The 16,264-nt window shown below is 35.8% G+C and overlaps 2 protein-coding genes across 3 annotated transcripts in view; one reads left to right on the top strand and one right to left on the bottom strand.

The window, feature by feature from the left end:
* The window catches only part of LOC115417931 (uncharacterized), a 121,029-nt gene that overhangs the window by 97,708 nt on the left and 7,057 nt on the right, over window positions 1-16,264 (top strand). Inside the window, exons 16-18 of one of the 2 annotated variants that reach the window (XR_003935224.1) lie at window positions 483-552; window positions 4,088-4,191; window positions 6,821-7,665. Coding sequence is in view for 1 of the 2 variants with exons in the window: in XM_030132149.1 (XP_029988009.1) it covers window positions 483-552; window positions 4,088-4,191; window positions 6,821-7,022 (376 nt within the window). In the remaining variant the exon portion in view is untranslated. Of the gene's footprint in view, window positions 1-482; window positions 553-4,087; window positions 4,192-6,820; window positions 7,779-16,264 lie in introns of those variants that run through there. The other variant, XM_030132149.1, reaches the window with a different exon arrangement.
* tbl1xr1a (TBL1X/Y related 1a) overlaps window positions 13,965-16,264 on the bottom strand; it is a 61,192-nt gene continuing 58,892 nt past the window's right edge. Inside the window, exon 16 of the mRNA XM_030132150.1 lies at window positions 13,965-15,196. Coding sequence (XP_029988010.1) covers window positions 15,170-15,196 — 27 coding nt within the window. The 3' untranslated portion in view covers window positions 13,965-15,169. The remainder of the gene's footprint in view (window positions 15,197-16,264) is intronic.

Here is a 16,264-nt window from a genome sequence, read left to right as displayed (position 1 = left end):
AAGTCGGAGCTTCAAACATTCATTTCTCACTAGTCAGAAGTAAAAAAATCTACTCAACACATCCCGAGTCATTTTTTATTTAAGCACCAATAATCATTGTTCCAGCCAGAGTTATTACTTATATGAAAAATGTCACTGTCTTGGAATAATTTTAGTTTAAAGCAAACATAAAAAGTATATTAGACTATTGAGGAAACGTCCTTCAGGCAGAAGGCTTTCCACTGCTCCTCCATCACATTTCCCCTAAAGCCAGTCAGACTATTTCACAGGCTGTTTGCCGCTGCTTCTCTTCTTCTCGCCTTCCTGCTTTCCTCTTTAATCTGCTCTATATTTTCTATCTGCTCGCTCATTTGTTCAGTCGCAGAAATGAAGAGGAAGAGGCTCGGCGCGCGACATAATGTATCGGAAACACTTTTGCTAATGTTTACTTTGACTTATTAAGTTGATTTCATGCTCTTCTTCCTCTCTTGCCTCTGTCGTAGCGTGGCTAAAGGATTCGTGTCACTGCTGGGGTTTGTTGTCATCTTCATCGTGGCGGCGTGCGATCCCAGGGTAAATGACGCACTACTGATACACTCAGGATCAACATCAGGCGAATCGGCAGAAACCACTAAGTCAACACTTTTTTTTTTTTGTTTTTTTTTTTTAACATGTTATTTCTTTGTAACTTCTTCTCTTGGTTAATAAAAGAAAATCTCAATAAATACAAGGCACATAGAGAGTATACAGTTGCGGAAAAAATTATTAGACCACCCTTGTTTTCTTCAGTTTCTTGTTCATTTTAATGCCTGGTACAACTAAAGGTACATTTGTTTGGATAAATATAACGATAACAACAAAAATAGCTCATAATAGTTTAATTTCAGGGATGATATCTAAAAGTGTTCCATGTTTTCTTGATAATAACCAAAATCACTTCAGTTCTTACATCAATATGGCATTGTACTGATAAAAACAGTGCTTTTAGAAAAGAAAACATGGAATGCCTGTGTGTTTTAGTCACATGATACACACAGGAGTTAGTACTTGATTGCATAACCATTGTTTTTGATGACTTTTGATGGTATGATAATTTTTTTCCATGACTGTATATGTACATAAAAATACAAAATACACCCCAAAAAAGAAACAACTAATAAAATTACAGGGAAAAAAAAAAAACCACACACACAATCAAATAAATAAGAAAAAAAAATCTATTTGTGTTGTCTGTCCAACCATCTACAGGTATATTATTATTCTCAAGAAATAAAAAAAAAAAAAATAAAAAAAAAAGTAAAAAAAAAAACAATGATTCTCAAGAAAATTGTAGAAAATGGTCCATATTTCCTGAAACTTGTTAAGTCTGTTCTTTGTTGCATAACTTATCTTTTCCAAGGTAAGATAGTCAACCCTGGTGAAGTAGTACTGGAGGTATCAGATTTACATGACCTCTAGCTTCCAAAAAAACCCAATATTCATCAAGAATGAAACATTTTTGGAAATTGTAAGATCTGTGATGTTCTGTTGATAAACGTAAGCAAAGGGAGCCCTCTGGTGGTCAGAATAAGATGCAGTAATGTATATTTTGTACTTTCGGTGTTTCCGTAGTCAGTTCAGACCTAAGAAGGAACTAAATACAGTCAGTTTATATGGAAAACATTTACCTGTGAGTATTTTTACGTTCAGTTGTTATAGGAAATAATACTAAAAATGTCTCTGTTAAAGGGACATTGTAAATCTTTTTAATGTGTAAATGCTAATCGTTAGCATGTATATGGAATTTCTCATTCAAGTTAGCCTTGAGCTATCTATCTATCTATCTATCTATCTATCTTAAAAATGAAGTGGACTCTGTGTGTGTGTTTGTGTGTGTGTTTGTGTGTGTATCTTGGGCTTCACATAAAATCCGTAAAGAGTTGTCTGCTGCAGTTTGTCATACTTGTTTATTTTTGGTTAAGGAACAGACTAGCAAAACGGCAAGTTGATAGGACCAATATTTTGGGAGATATTAGTACTTTTGGAATACAGTAGGGTCTTTCTATCGTAGTGCCAAGCTGCATGATGGGAAATGAAGTTAAAAACAGGAACAACACTTTTACTAACTTCAGTCCCTAGATATCAGTAATAATAAATTAATTATTGTTTAAATTTTAACCTCCTCAGACTCAGCTATGGGTTTTCTGTTCACATTTGTTGACAAGAGTTTCACAACTTTATACAAAAAAAAAACAAAACACAACTGTCCACCACAAAGGACATTCCATAAAAATTTTAAAAACTGCATATGAAAAAACTGTTGCATCATGATGTTTCCAATATAGGTACTTATTTAATAAAAAAACAAAAAAAAGCTTGTACTATGCTGACATTTCCTGGGTCTTTGGAGGTTAAAGAATGATTTACCAAACTATTTTTATGTCACTACTTTTAAAATATAGACGAACATATTTTCCCAAAAGTCAGCTCTCCCCAGCATTAAAACTACATCTAGCACCGGTGGTTCCCTGTGCATCAACACACTACTTTAATGTATAATACCATGTAAACATAGCAACGAACATAACTGACATATTCTGACATATTATGGATGTTTTACAGTTTTACAGTGAGTCTTAGATTACAGGTTTCCCAAGAAAAGCCGGACGTCAAACTTCTTTCCAAAGCTTCACTTATCTGCCTTACTTATCACACACACACACACACACACACACACATAAAAAAGTGCATATAAATATTATAGTCTATATTAAAATCAGTTGATTATGCCAATCTGATAGTGTGTGAGGTGACTAAAAAAGTGTATATGAATGGTTTGTATGGATGTTTTGTGTTATTATAAAAATATACAGAGGAAAATGTGTGTTAGCAAAGAAAAGGAAGTGGATCTAATTTGATTATTAGTTTGTAAAAAGAGGGTGGGAGTCAATGAGTTATACTTCTTCCCACTCCTTTTTGAGCGCAGAATTTTTTATTTTTTTTTTTACCATGTTGTATGATTCTTTGTTATCTGATTGATGATTCTATGTACTCAAAATAAAACTACTACTACTACTACAAAAGCAGAGGCAGAATAAGGTCCTTTGGATAAATATTCAATAAACACATTTTAGGACTTAGAGGAATTTCCTTGCCAGTGATTTTAAAAACAAGGTTCATAATTTTACCCCAGAAAGATTAAATGTACAATGAAACAGAGAGCCTTTCATTTAATACAAGTGTGTGACTTTTATTTGTTTTATCTTCTGGTTGTGTTTTTAGATACTATTTATCCATTTTAGTATATCTTCTATATATGTTTTTATGTTTTATTTTTACTTATATCCTATATCTTTGGGTGCTTTGCGTTATTGTAAATGTGTTATATGAATAAACTTGACCTTGACCTTCTGACCTTTACATTTTAAGTGTCAGGTATACAAAGGGTTAAAGTGATGCAGTTTCAGGGCTGTTGTGTGGGGAAGCAAAATTTACAATGAACATTTAGTTGTTTTTTCTCAGCAGGCACTACGTCAATTGTTTTGAAACCAAACATATATTGATGTCATAATCATACCTAACACTATTATCCATACCTTTTCAGAAACTTTTGCCCATATGAGTAATCAGGAAACCAAACATCAAAGAGTGTGTGATTTGCTGAATGCACTCGTCACACCAAAGGAGATTTCAAAAATAGTTGGAGTGTCCATAAAGACTGTTTATAATGGAAAGAAGAGAATGACTATGAGCAAAACTATTACGAGAAAGTCTGGAAGATACTATTAAAGAAGAATGGGAGAAGTTGTCACCCCAATATTTGAGGAACACTTGCGCAAGTTTCAGGAAGTGTGTGAAGGCAGTTATTGAGAAAGAAGGAGGACACATAGAATAAAAACATTTTCTATTATGTACATTTTCTTGTGGCAAATAAATTCTCATGACTTTCAATAAACTAATCAGTCATACACTGTCTTTCAATCCCTGCCTCAAAATATTGTAAATTTTGCTTCCCCACCCTGTATAATCTGTTTAACCTTTTAAATGGCTACAGTTTACAGCTTGTGTTTATGGACTGAATCTGAACTAATAATCCCACTCAGTCAACACTTATTTCTCTGCTGCGCAGGGTTTTGTCGTCATGCTGGACAAAGTTGTGTCGTTCTCTCTCAACACTGAAGTGGGACTGTTTGTCTTCATCATGTTACGAGAATCCAGAGAAGACCGGTTTCAGTAAGTTTGTCTGTGACACTGTGTGTGTCTGAAAAGTCCAAACATGAACTCATATCTGCTTTTCATAACCGCTTTTCCTCCAGTGGAAAATGTCACGGGATTAAGCAAAACTGGAACGGAGAATTCATAATTCATTCGTTTTAGAGGAAGAAAAACCCAGCCCCAAACTACAACAGAATGTTTCAATCATAACGTTTATCGAACTAAACATTAATATTATAACCATTCTTTTTGTTTTTCGTAATGAATAATTGAAACTTAAAATTTTGCTTGAATAATACACATAAACTCAGCCAGACTGTTCCCTGAGAAAATATGTTTCCAAATAAAAATATAAAATGTGCAATTATCTATTAATTATCAGTTGGGTCTTGTATCTATGTATAGTGTCTATTAACTATAACAATAAAATACATTTAGATTTTTTTTTTTTTTTTTTTTACTTTGTTAACAAAAATTTGTTTAATGTTTAATGTAAATAAAAATGAATAATTTAACTGTGACTGAAGGAGACAAAAGTTAATCAGTGTTATGTTCTAGACCACAGGTGTCAAACGTGCGGCCTGGGGGCCAAATCTGGCCCGCCAAAGGTTCCATTCCAGCCCGCGGGATGAAAGTGCAAAACTGAACCTGAACAGTCCAGGTTGTCCAGATCCTTTTGGTTCAGGTTCCACAGACAGACCAATGTGATCTCCAGTAAAAAGAACAACACAATAACCCATAAATAATGACGACAACTTTTCTTTGTGAAAAATTATGTAGAAAAAATTGAAGTGAAAAAAATAAGATTACACAGTGAAAATATTTGCATTTACAAAACTATTCTTTCACAATAAAATGCAAATTAATACGTAAATTAAAAACAAAGATGAACAACCTGAAATGTGCAATTTTAACAATATTCTGCCTGTTAATAAATGTTTTGTTCATTTATGGATCCACTGTGATTTGTAGTTGTGTTAATAATAACAGATGGAATATTGTAGAAATTGTTCAAATTTTAGTTCTAAACTCCAAAATTTTAACAATATTCTGCCTGTTACCAAATGTTTATGTAACACATAAACATTTGTTTATGTAAAACTGTACATAAACATGTACATGTACATGTAATGTACATGTATAAATAATAAGTCCAGGCATAATATTGTTAAAATTGCACAAATTTTTCAAATGAAATTTCTGTTTTTTCAGGTTATTCACATCTTTTTTTTAAAAATCTAAATATTTTCAGAATTTAATTGGGGTTTTTTGTACTAAAACAAAATGGAAAAACTTGGATTTGTCATTATTTATAAGTTATTAAGTCATTATTTTACTGGCCTGGCCCGCTTGAGATCACATTGGGCTAAATATGGCCCCTGAACCAAAATGAGTTTGACACCCCTGTTCTAGACTGTGAACCCATGCAAACTAAATACTTCTTTTTTTTTGTTTGTTTTTTAAATATTTTTCCATATTTGATTACAAAGTATATACACATAGAACTCAAACCCCTGCATCTCATATTCCATCACAGAGGGAATAAGTCCACTAAAACACACAGTAAAACAAGCTCCACAACATTTAAAGTTAAAAAATAAATAAATAAAAATGGAATAAATAATAATAATAAAACTTGTTAGAAAAACACAACACTTCTAATAACCAAACATATACCTTCGAAACACAACAGACACTGACAACAAAACAAAAGAAGTGGGAAATAACCCACTCACAGCAAACAAAAAACTAAACCTAAATACTTACTTCTATAAAATGTGACGTTAATGAAGCTGAAAAAGTTTACTTTAAAACACATCAGTCTTGTCACCAGACCTAAAGGTTTCACAGTTAGTTTGAGGATCAGTTCCATGTTTTCATTAATTGTATGATTTGTAATGTTCAGTTATTTAGTTATTTTGCTTCTGTGAAACTGGTCCCTAAAAACAGGACAGAGGGGCTAAAAATTCAAACCAGATTTAGACTAATGTTATGAAGTTTGGGTCTATTAGAAAAAGAAATATTTTCTGAGATAAAAGAGAAACTATTTTTCCGATAAAAGACATTTTTATATTATTTTTATACAAAACTCTGCATGTAACACAGTAAAAAGGACCTGAAAATTATACGCTTCTCTTCTTTTGAATATCTTTTTATTCTCTCACAGGTACATTTTGGGAATCAAACTAATTATGCAAGGCAGAGTGTTTCAGAAAAATGACCGCTGTTGCAAAATCACTCACAATTTATTTGTGTTTAAATGGTCAGGTTCTGCATGTAACGCGAGTGGACACAATGGGTTACACAAGAACCCTGAATCATGAAAAACCACTAAGATCAACAAATTTAACACAGTGTCTTTATCTATAGCAGTGTATAAAACACCTAGGTAGCTTTTCCTGTCCCAATTTTGGTCCTATTTTTGGCCCCAATATTAAATTAGAGTTCATTCATTTTTGGATGGCTCAGAGCAAAAGTATAATTTTTTTGCATTTATCCGAGGTCATCATTAGGTCCATCCTGGGGGGAAACATGTCTAAATGTCTCTTTTATTACTGGGTCTAAAAAGCTAGAAAAGTCCCAGGTACCAAAATGAACCCAGTTTTTTTTTTTCTAGTGTCAGACCTTTGTGTCCTCGTCCACACAGAAACCTGTCCGTCCCTCTGCCGGTCGGTGACTTCGTCTTCAGCCTCAGCTGGCTCCTTCCCACCTACTTCCTGTTTGCGGTGGTGTACGACGTGCTGCAGACCGTGGCTGACGTCGCCCATTACTTTCCTCACAGCGAGTGGCCGCACAACCACAGCCTGACCGACAGCTCAGCGGCGGTCAACATGTCCGTCCTGCTCTGACCGGACCGCACGGGACCGGACCTGCAGCAGACGGGTCCCACACAGACCTGGACCAGTTCAAGTTGCCAAATGAGACTCTTACAAGTGCTTTCAGTTTCTCTTCACACTCATCGAGCTTCTCTTTTCATTCGGGCGCTTGAGCGACGCACACCGCTCTGTGTTTGAGGTCGCTACTGAGCACGTGCGTTTGACCACGTGGACTGTGTCGCCTTAAAAACCCACCACGAGACGTTCACTTTCACTTTAAGAATACTTTTTTAGGTTTTTTTATTTGAGTCTGAAAGTAGTGAATTATTCAGAGGCCAACAATTGTATTGTTTGCTTGTTTTGACTTTACACTGGAATGTCTGTACACTTTCTGAACTTATAGACCCATCATATAAAGATGCATCATCGATGAGTATTAAACTCTTTTAACGCCTGCAACACATAGAGCCTAAACCCCTGTACTGTAGGAAACCTGTCCATATATAGACAAGTCCAGTTCAGTCCAGATTGTTCTTATTGATGCACTATGCAGAGAATGCAAAAGACATGAATTCTATTTTTAACTCGATATTATCACTTCTATTTCAGTGTCATTTCTGTTGAGGCACTTTTTTTTTTTCTTAGAAGCACCTTGTAGCGCCACATTATGTAACATGTCATAATGTAATCGTTTTTCACCTCGTTATGTAATAACATCGCATTTTGTAATAACTTATTACATATTGTGTCTTCCAAATTTCCACTAGTAAGTTTTTTGTCAGTAATACTTAAGTAGTTCAGCACATTCTCCATGATAATAAATACAGTTACATTTGATTTACATTCGACCAATGAAACATCTGACTAGATTTTTTTAAATGAATTGTAATTAAGCTGGAATACTAAATGTTGTTTTGCTGGTATGATGGTTTTTCCAGTCAAGGCTTCAGTTTTGATGGTTTATTAAATAATGCACCAAACAAGTGGTGCCAGGCACAACAAACCCCGCCCCTCACACGTAATGTAGCTTATTTTAGCATCGATCCAGCTGATGTCATCATGTCTATGCATGTGCTGGTGTCAGCGTATCCATTACCTCTATACATGTACCAAGTTTGAAGTAAATTGGAACAAAATTGATGTTTTTATACATGGGTGAAATTTCAGCCATTATAAGTAAATGGGAGAAAAAAAAAAGATTAAAAAATTTCATTAAAAATTTTACTTTAACCTAGTTTTCCCAAAATGTAATGACATCTATTTTAGATTCATAAACCAAATTTGGTAGGAATTCAACCAGTAGTTTTGCTTCTACTGACGTTTGAAATTTCACCAATTATAAGTAAATGGGAGAAAAAAAAAAGATTAAAAAAATTCATTAAAAATGTGACCTTTGACCTACTTTTCCCAAAATGAAATGACATCTATTTTGGACAACTTTCAATCTATAAATCCAATCTAGTATGAATTCAAGTTTTCATTCTAGTTTTGCTGCTAAAGTGTTAACAATCAAACAAACAAACAAACCAAACCAACAAATAAAAACAACGCCCCCCCAGGATTTTCTTTCACAAAAAGTGGTACACCTGCATTTTGTAATAACTGTTGCAATATGTAATAAGTTATTACAAAATGAGGCAAAGTTTATTACCTCTGCCAGGAGGTATTGTGGTCACTTTGTTTGTTTTTTTAGCAAATTTACGGGAAAACTATTCCAACCATCTTTACCAAATTGTACCCACAGATAGGCCTAGGCCCTGGGACCAACCCATTAAATTTTGGGCCAAAGTTCAAGGTCACAGAAGGTCACAAAATCTACAATTTTCCTATCTCTCATCATTGAGCAATTTTCGAAAATCCATAAAAAATTCAAAACGACTCCGATTAGCCTTCAATTGGATCCACCCGCAGCTTATAATAATATCTTGTATCTGGTACAAAATTGTCCACATCCACTGTGGAATGTGGACTCTGTGGACATTTCAACTTAACATTAAAAATCCCATTTATGACACATTTTTCATTCTAACTCAACAAATATTGATTTGAATTGAATATAATTTGACATACACATGGCTGGTACCAAGCTTCAACTTGTTCTGCTGTACGGAACAACCTTGAAACTGTTTAATTTAAAAGAAATAGTCGATCCACACATGCACAGCGTCCGGGATGCTTGGTGGAGGTTTGCGTTCTCTGAACACTTGTTACAAAATGCGCCATTATTACATAATGAGGTGAAAAATGATTCCATTATTACATAATGCGGCGCTACGCACCTTCTAATCTTTTAATTAGGAACACTGTGCCACTTAAAACCAGATAATGAAAGAAACTAAGTATGTGTTGAAAGATTTATGCTTAAAATTCAGCTTCAGTTGTTGCATTTTTAAGTGCAAATTTATACATCTTTGCTACTCAGTTAATTTGTTTCAGCCTTTTTACTCATAGAAGTCGAGCGGCTTCACAGAAACATGACATTTATTGAAATTTCGATCATCAGCGAGCAAAAAAAGCACAGGAAATCAAGTTTTTTGTGGTGAATTCCTTCTTTCTGGTTAGTATTATGACACCAGCTGGAATGAATGCGATATTTAGGAGTGAATTTGACGACTTAACTACGTGAAGGTATTCAAGTTTTTACCAGAAATAAATGAAGTGAATGGCTGGAAAACTTGCTGATTAGTATATTTAATCTTTGAGTGGTTTTATTTTGTTCAACCTGGAAGAAACATCAACTCCCTTCTATGACCTTTGACCTTAAAGTTTGCGGATAAGTGCAAAAATAAGACTTCCTGCTGTGAAAATGTGCAAATAGAACAAAGCATGAGGCGGTGGCAGCATGAACATGTTCACATGAGCCACGTCTAACTGGGGTTTTAAAGCCAGTTATATTTAATACTGTTTTGATCAGAAATAAATACATATGTTAACAGTGGATTGTGATTGTCGGTTGTATTCCAACACACACACACACACATATAAATGAAGAAACCCAAAGTCTTATCAAAATAGATTTTATTCTGGACTTTAGTTGGACTGATCTGACTTGAATGATAACAGATCGATGGGATGCAAAGTTGCCAAAAAGAACAAAAAAAAAAAAAAAAAAAATAATAATAATAATAATAATAACCTAGAGGCTTTTAGAGCCACTGAATGCCGCGGCTGACAGGAGGTCATGGTTATGGCAGCACAGGTTCAAGGCCGACTCCGTGACTTTGGCCGTGGTTCTGCAGAGCGTGGACACGTCACAGACTGCGCTTTGAAAGCTCGTCGGCTCAAGTGCTTGAAATACAAAAGAGGGAAACGTTAACAGTTCACAGGACTCTGAACTGGAAGACGTCAAATCTGAACGGGTAGAAATGTCCAATTTATTCCAGGGGACAGTGAAGTGAGCAGCGACGGAGGGTCTGTGGGGAGGAGAGGTACTCTGGAGGCAGAACTGGTCCACAGAAAAGGCAGGGTTTGTGTCAGAATTCGGATCTTACAACAGACATTAAAAAAAAAAAAAAAAGTTTATTTTTGCGCAAAACATCCATTAGATCCTTTACCTGACGTCCCAAATACTGAGACAATAAACTTAAACTCAACCAGATTCAAGTCCATTTCATCCAAATACGTCTGCAATTTTAACTGAACTTCTAGTCAAACCTACTTCTGATACTGGCGTGAATGTGAAATTTAACAGAGAAGTAAAAACATATTGAGCAATGCAACTGTTTTAGTTATTTCATAGACTGTTTATTTTCTAACAAATGTAGAAATTGGACAACGGAGCCAAAAACCCTAAAAAATAATCAGTTTAATCCAACACTGTACAGTAATGCGAGGAGCCTCCTGTCATTTCAAAGGGAAAATATTTCTGATTAAAGCTTATTTTTGTTCAATTTAACACAATAAATTGAATTTACATTCTTGTTTAACCTTTTTTTTTTTTTTCCAAAAGCAAGAGGACAAAATGCCAAATGCAGAGAAATTAGTCTGAGGAAGCAAATTGTTCTTGTTGATTTGATGCATTGTTGGGTTTAATTTTCCAGGACTTTAATCCATGATGCTGGGCAGCCTTTTGTTCCTATTTGTATGCTTTTGTAGTTAGACATTCACGCAGACTTAGATTTAGTAATAATATTTGGATTTTTGGGTCATCATGAATGTAAGACTACATTTTGGTGAGGTTATTTTATGACAAATATAAATAACTTGGCATCAAAGATTATTTGCACAAATTCTTTTCGTAATAATCTCCTTACATATTGCAGTTTGTGTCCTTATATCCCCCAGTTTCCCCAAAATTTAGATAAAAAAACATAGTGATAATTTCTGCTTCCAGAGCAACTTTCCTGACAAAACGCTCATACGATTCCAGCTGCAGAAAAGAAGAAAAAAGAAAAACAATTCGAAATATCCCCAGAGCCTTGGCTTGACTGACGAAATTACAATTCCATGAAGCGCGAAGAGTTTGCGAACCGTCTCATCCGTGTGCAGAGACGACGATCGCAGCCTCTGAACATTCCGGGACAGACGCTTCCCAAAAAGATTGAAGCCAAAAGGAAAAGTTAAACATTTCATTTATTCAAACATAGACAAATTTAGTGGTAATTTGCTCCTGGGGAAGCGTTTCCCAGGCAAAAGGTGCCTTCAGGATGACGGCTCAGCTCAGTCAGCCTTCCATTTACACAGTCGACCTTTGACTGAAACAGAATCAAAGTAACAAAACAAAACAAAAAAAAAACGGACAGAACATGGAAAATAACACTGCCGAGAAATCATCAGTTCACATTTTGTCAAATTTACAAAGAAATTACTAAAATGTAACTTTTCCATTTTTCTTTCAAAGAGTATAAAATGTCTTCGGGACCCTCCAGAAGAAGAAGAAGAAGAAGAGCAGCCCAGGTGAAGATAAAGACGACGTTACTGTTTTTATTCATCTTCCTGCTGCGATGAAGGGGGAAAAAAAAAAACCTGTGTTTGTTTGAGCTGTTTTCAGTCTCTGCGTGTTCTGAATGCTTCTAAATGGTCCTGAACCTCTAGTACCTGGGCAGTAAAAACAGACTAAAACCTCAAATGTCCACATATTGCTTTTAATGCAGATCTTCTCTTAGGGTTGATAAATGTTTTTGAGTGTTTTTTTGGGAGTTTGTCTGATGCGTGTCTGTCTCCTCCTGTCTGATGATGCGCTCTCTACGGCAAGCGTTAGTGGCTAAATGTTTGGAGAATTAAAAATACAAAATACTACCTTGTCTGAAAGCACTGAAGAATCAAACCTCGAAGAGAGTCGGAGCCGAAGCGGTGAACTGAAGAGCAACAGCGAGAATTTGGTTAAAAAAACTGATGATACTTGAGCTTATTCTATGTTTCTCCGGTTTATTATGATCACGTTTGGGCTTATGACTCACATTTTTTGTTCAGATCTTTTTTTTTTGCACATGGCCTATGTTAGAATGTAGTGTGAACTCCATGAACAACAGTCTTACTGAGGTGAACATGGAGCCTACAGAAGTCTGGGTTTAGTCTCATTTACAATAAAATGTGATTAAATGAGAACAAGAGAAAAGAAGAGAACCAGACTGATAACCAACAGTGCAGAATGGTAGCATAACTAGCCTGAACAGATACAGGTAAATCTGGATCTGAATTAGAACTAAATGTAACAACTTAAAAAAAAAAAAAAACTTTTTTTGTGATGTATGCTGTTCACACTTTGATGGAAAGAACAGTCAGAACGTAGCTTTAATAAACAGGACTCCACTTGTACTATTACTATCCTGCTTTTAGCTTTTAACCCTTTAAGCGCCAAAGTTGCAACATTCCAGCAACTGACATAACTGACTGAAACAGACTACAGTTCCAGGTGGAGTTGCCAAATGTTGTTACCACCTCCCACCAATAGATGGCGGACATGTGCCCCTTCAGTCTAAACAACATTTCAGGGCACGTTTCTATTCAAAGTGAAGAAGAAAATTGACTTTGAAAGGCGTGGTCTCCGAGCCGGTTTAGTAAGATCGTAAGTAAAGCTTATTTAGTTTTAACAGATAAGGGCAGATTTGGCTAAAAACCCACTAAAACTAACTGCATTTTACTTTCAACCCATTTATTTTATGGAGAAGACGACCAAAAAACAAAAACACAAAGAAAACTTTCATGTAAATATGTTCAATTTTACTAAAAGTTAGGCAGTCCAATATGGCCGCTGACACAATATGCAAATTAGATGTGTAAATTTGCTCCCATCATAAACTTTGAGTCATATCCAACATCTTTCTCGTTTACAGTATGTCTTTATCTCTAACCACTTCCAAGTTACAGCATTTTGAAATCTTGATATCAAAATGTAATATTAAAAAAAAAAACCAAAAAAACAAGTGGTTCCAGGCACAACAAACCCCGCCCCTCGCACGTACTGTAGTTTATTTTGGCATCGATCCAGCTGATGTCATCATGTCTATGCGTGTGCTGATGTCAGCTCTATATATGTGCCAAGTTTGAAGTAAATTGAAACAAAATGGATGTTTTTATAGACATTCGAAATTTCTCCCATTATAAGTAAATGGGAGAAGAAAAAATATTTTAAAAATTCATAAAAAATTTCAACTTTGACCTGCTTTTCCCAAAATATAATCAGATCTATTCTGGGTCACTGGCAATCTATAAACCCAATTTGGTATGAATTCAATAGATTTGCTGCTAAAGTGTTAACAAACCAAACCAAAAACAATACCCCTTGCCTCTCCTTCGGGGGCCGGGGTAAAAACTGGCGCCTAAAGGGTTAAAAATATAACTAATGTTATTTCCTTATTCTCTGAGATTTTCTGACTTTGTTGCAGCCGTTGATAAGTCTGACACACACCTGCGGTGCCGTCCGCTCTTCATGAATAATACCCAATATTACAGTACGTACGTTGTTTTTTTCCATATTTGGTCTGACATCGTAGCGAGCCTACATGTATGACTAAACACATCCTCTTACCCCCCCCCCGACTCTACAGCTGATCAGTTCTTGACCCTTTTCGGCTCCACTCTCTCCGGTTTGATTCTTTCTGCCTGCAGAGCGTCACGACCAACTTTGCATCTGCTTTTCCATTTGAGGCCTTTGAAGGTAAAAAAAACTGAGCCTTTATCGTCTATGTAATAATACGAGGACTCTATTCATAGTGTAACACAGTTATTATTCATGTATGTTTTGTAGGACTACAAAAGAGCTGTTAGGAATCCGACTTCCTGTTGCGTTAACCGCGGACAGACTCCGCCCAGCTGCTCCGAACAACAGTCGTCTTCTCGCCAGTTCGAGCTGCGACGGCTAACAGTTACAGAGAGAAAACATCTAGAGACTTTTTTTTTTTTTTTGTTAAACTGATGTCGAAGCGTCTAGATGTACCGGCGTCCGAGTTGAATGGAGACAGATGATTTTACTGCATTTCAAGGTAAACATCGGAACCACTCGCCGCTGCAGAGAAAGAGCTAGTGACACCCATGAAAAGACGAAAGAAAAAAAAAAAAAAGAAAAAGCCTTGAGGATTGAAATCATTAAGAGGACACTGTTTGAGAACTGTTTGGTGTGCATGTCCCAGTATGGTTTTTTATGTACTTCTCCACTGGATAAAACTCTGAGCTGAGCGGCCCCTCCCCCATCCCCACAAGATAAAAAATATAAAAACATTGAAACGAGAGATCGGAAATTTAAAAAAACTAAGTGCCATCCTATAGTATGGTGGAGAAGTTGATATGTCTGCACAATGAGATCCAACTAGTAACAAAGATCAACACTTTTTTCATTGTTTTTCCTTTTGATGACGATGAGCATGGTTGAAAGATCAAAAAAAAAGCAAAATAGCTTCCAAATTTTGGTACATATACGGATCTGGAACTTTTTTTTTTTTGTCTATGAGTTTTTTTGTTTTTTTTCTGCGCGTCCCTTCTGCATCTCTGATAGAGTCTGCACAGATAGAGGGCCACGTCCGTCTGCCCGTCCATCCATCCGTCCGTCCGTGTGTTCATCATCCCCGTGTCTGGACCTGCTGTGCCGAGTGCTCGCTTCCTGTTCCTGTTTTCCTGCTTCCTGTCTTGTCAGTGGGCGGGGCCATAGTCGTAAGCGTGAGCAGTACGCAGGGCAGGCAGGGACAGTCATTTGGCTATGTACACATTCATGGTCGGTCCATGGCTTCCAGCGAACAGCAGCACTATTTCCGAAGGTCTAGTACACACACCTGGGGAAGAGATGAACACGTGTTTATCTCAGGGTTCCTACACATTTGAAATTTCAAAATTCCATACTTTTTCCAGACGTCTTGGTAAAAAAATTCCAACCAGTCTTTATATTTGGGATTTATGAGCCAGTCGTCAGAGAATTTACATCTACCCATTATGAGTTCTGCCAACGATCATACAAGGCATGTTGAATACACTGGAAAAAAATCTAAATCTTACCAAGTGTATTTTTCTCATTTCTAGTCAAAATGTCTCATCACACTTAAAGTAAGACATAATCACCAAAAGAGTAACTTTTCAGTGAGATATAAGAACTTACTTTGAGTCAATGAAAACTGAAAATCTTATTTCCAGAAATCTTACCAAGATAATTTTCACTTGTTTCATTGGCAGATTTTTTTTTTTTTATTGAATTAAGCAAAATTATCTTGAATTAAGCAAAAAGAAAAAAATCTGCCAATGGAACAAGTGAGAATTATCTTGGTAAGATTTCTGAAATTAAGATTTTCAAGCTCTACTGTCTATAAATAAGTTGTTATATCTCACTGAAAAGTTATTCTTTAGGTGATTATGTCTTATTTTAAGTGTAATGAGATATTTTGACTAGAAATGAGAAAAATACACTTGGTAAGATTTTGATTTTTTCCAGTGTAGCTCGCTCATGAACAGTGCGTGGACATCACCTGTCCGTCGCAGCAGCAGTGAAACATGACGACACCTGGGCGGGCCTTAAAATGGGTTGGAGGAGGATAAGAGCAGAAGGCTGGGCATTCAACTTGTCAATCTGCCCAAATGTTTTCTGGGACTTGTAGCCTACTGTATGTGCTCTCACACAAACATTTTAGCTGAGCTAGCAAGCACCTTAAAAAACAGATTGATCCATTTCTTTTTTTTATAAGGTATTCATAATTTGATGTTTTACAAAATAGAGTAACAGTCTTGGAAACATGAATATTTTTCCATACATTTGTTTCCATTTTCCATACTTTTCCAGACCTGAAAATGTATAAAATCAAAATCCATACTTTCCATACTTGCGTAGGAACCCTGTTATCAGTGTGTGTGTT

The sequence above is a fragment of the Sphaeramia orbicularis genome, chromosome 4 (genome assembly GCF_902148855.1).
Source record: "Sphaeramia orbicularis chromosome 4, fSphaOr1.1, whole genome shotgun sequence".
Lineage (NCBI taxonomy): Eukaryota > Metazoa > Chordata > Actinopteri > Kurtiformes > Apogonidae > Sphaeramia > Sphaeramia orbicularis.
This window is presented reverse-complemented; position numbering and strand designations above follow the sequence as displayed.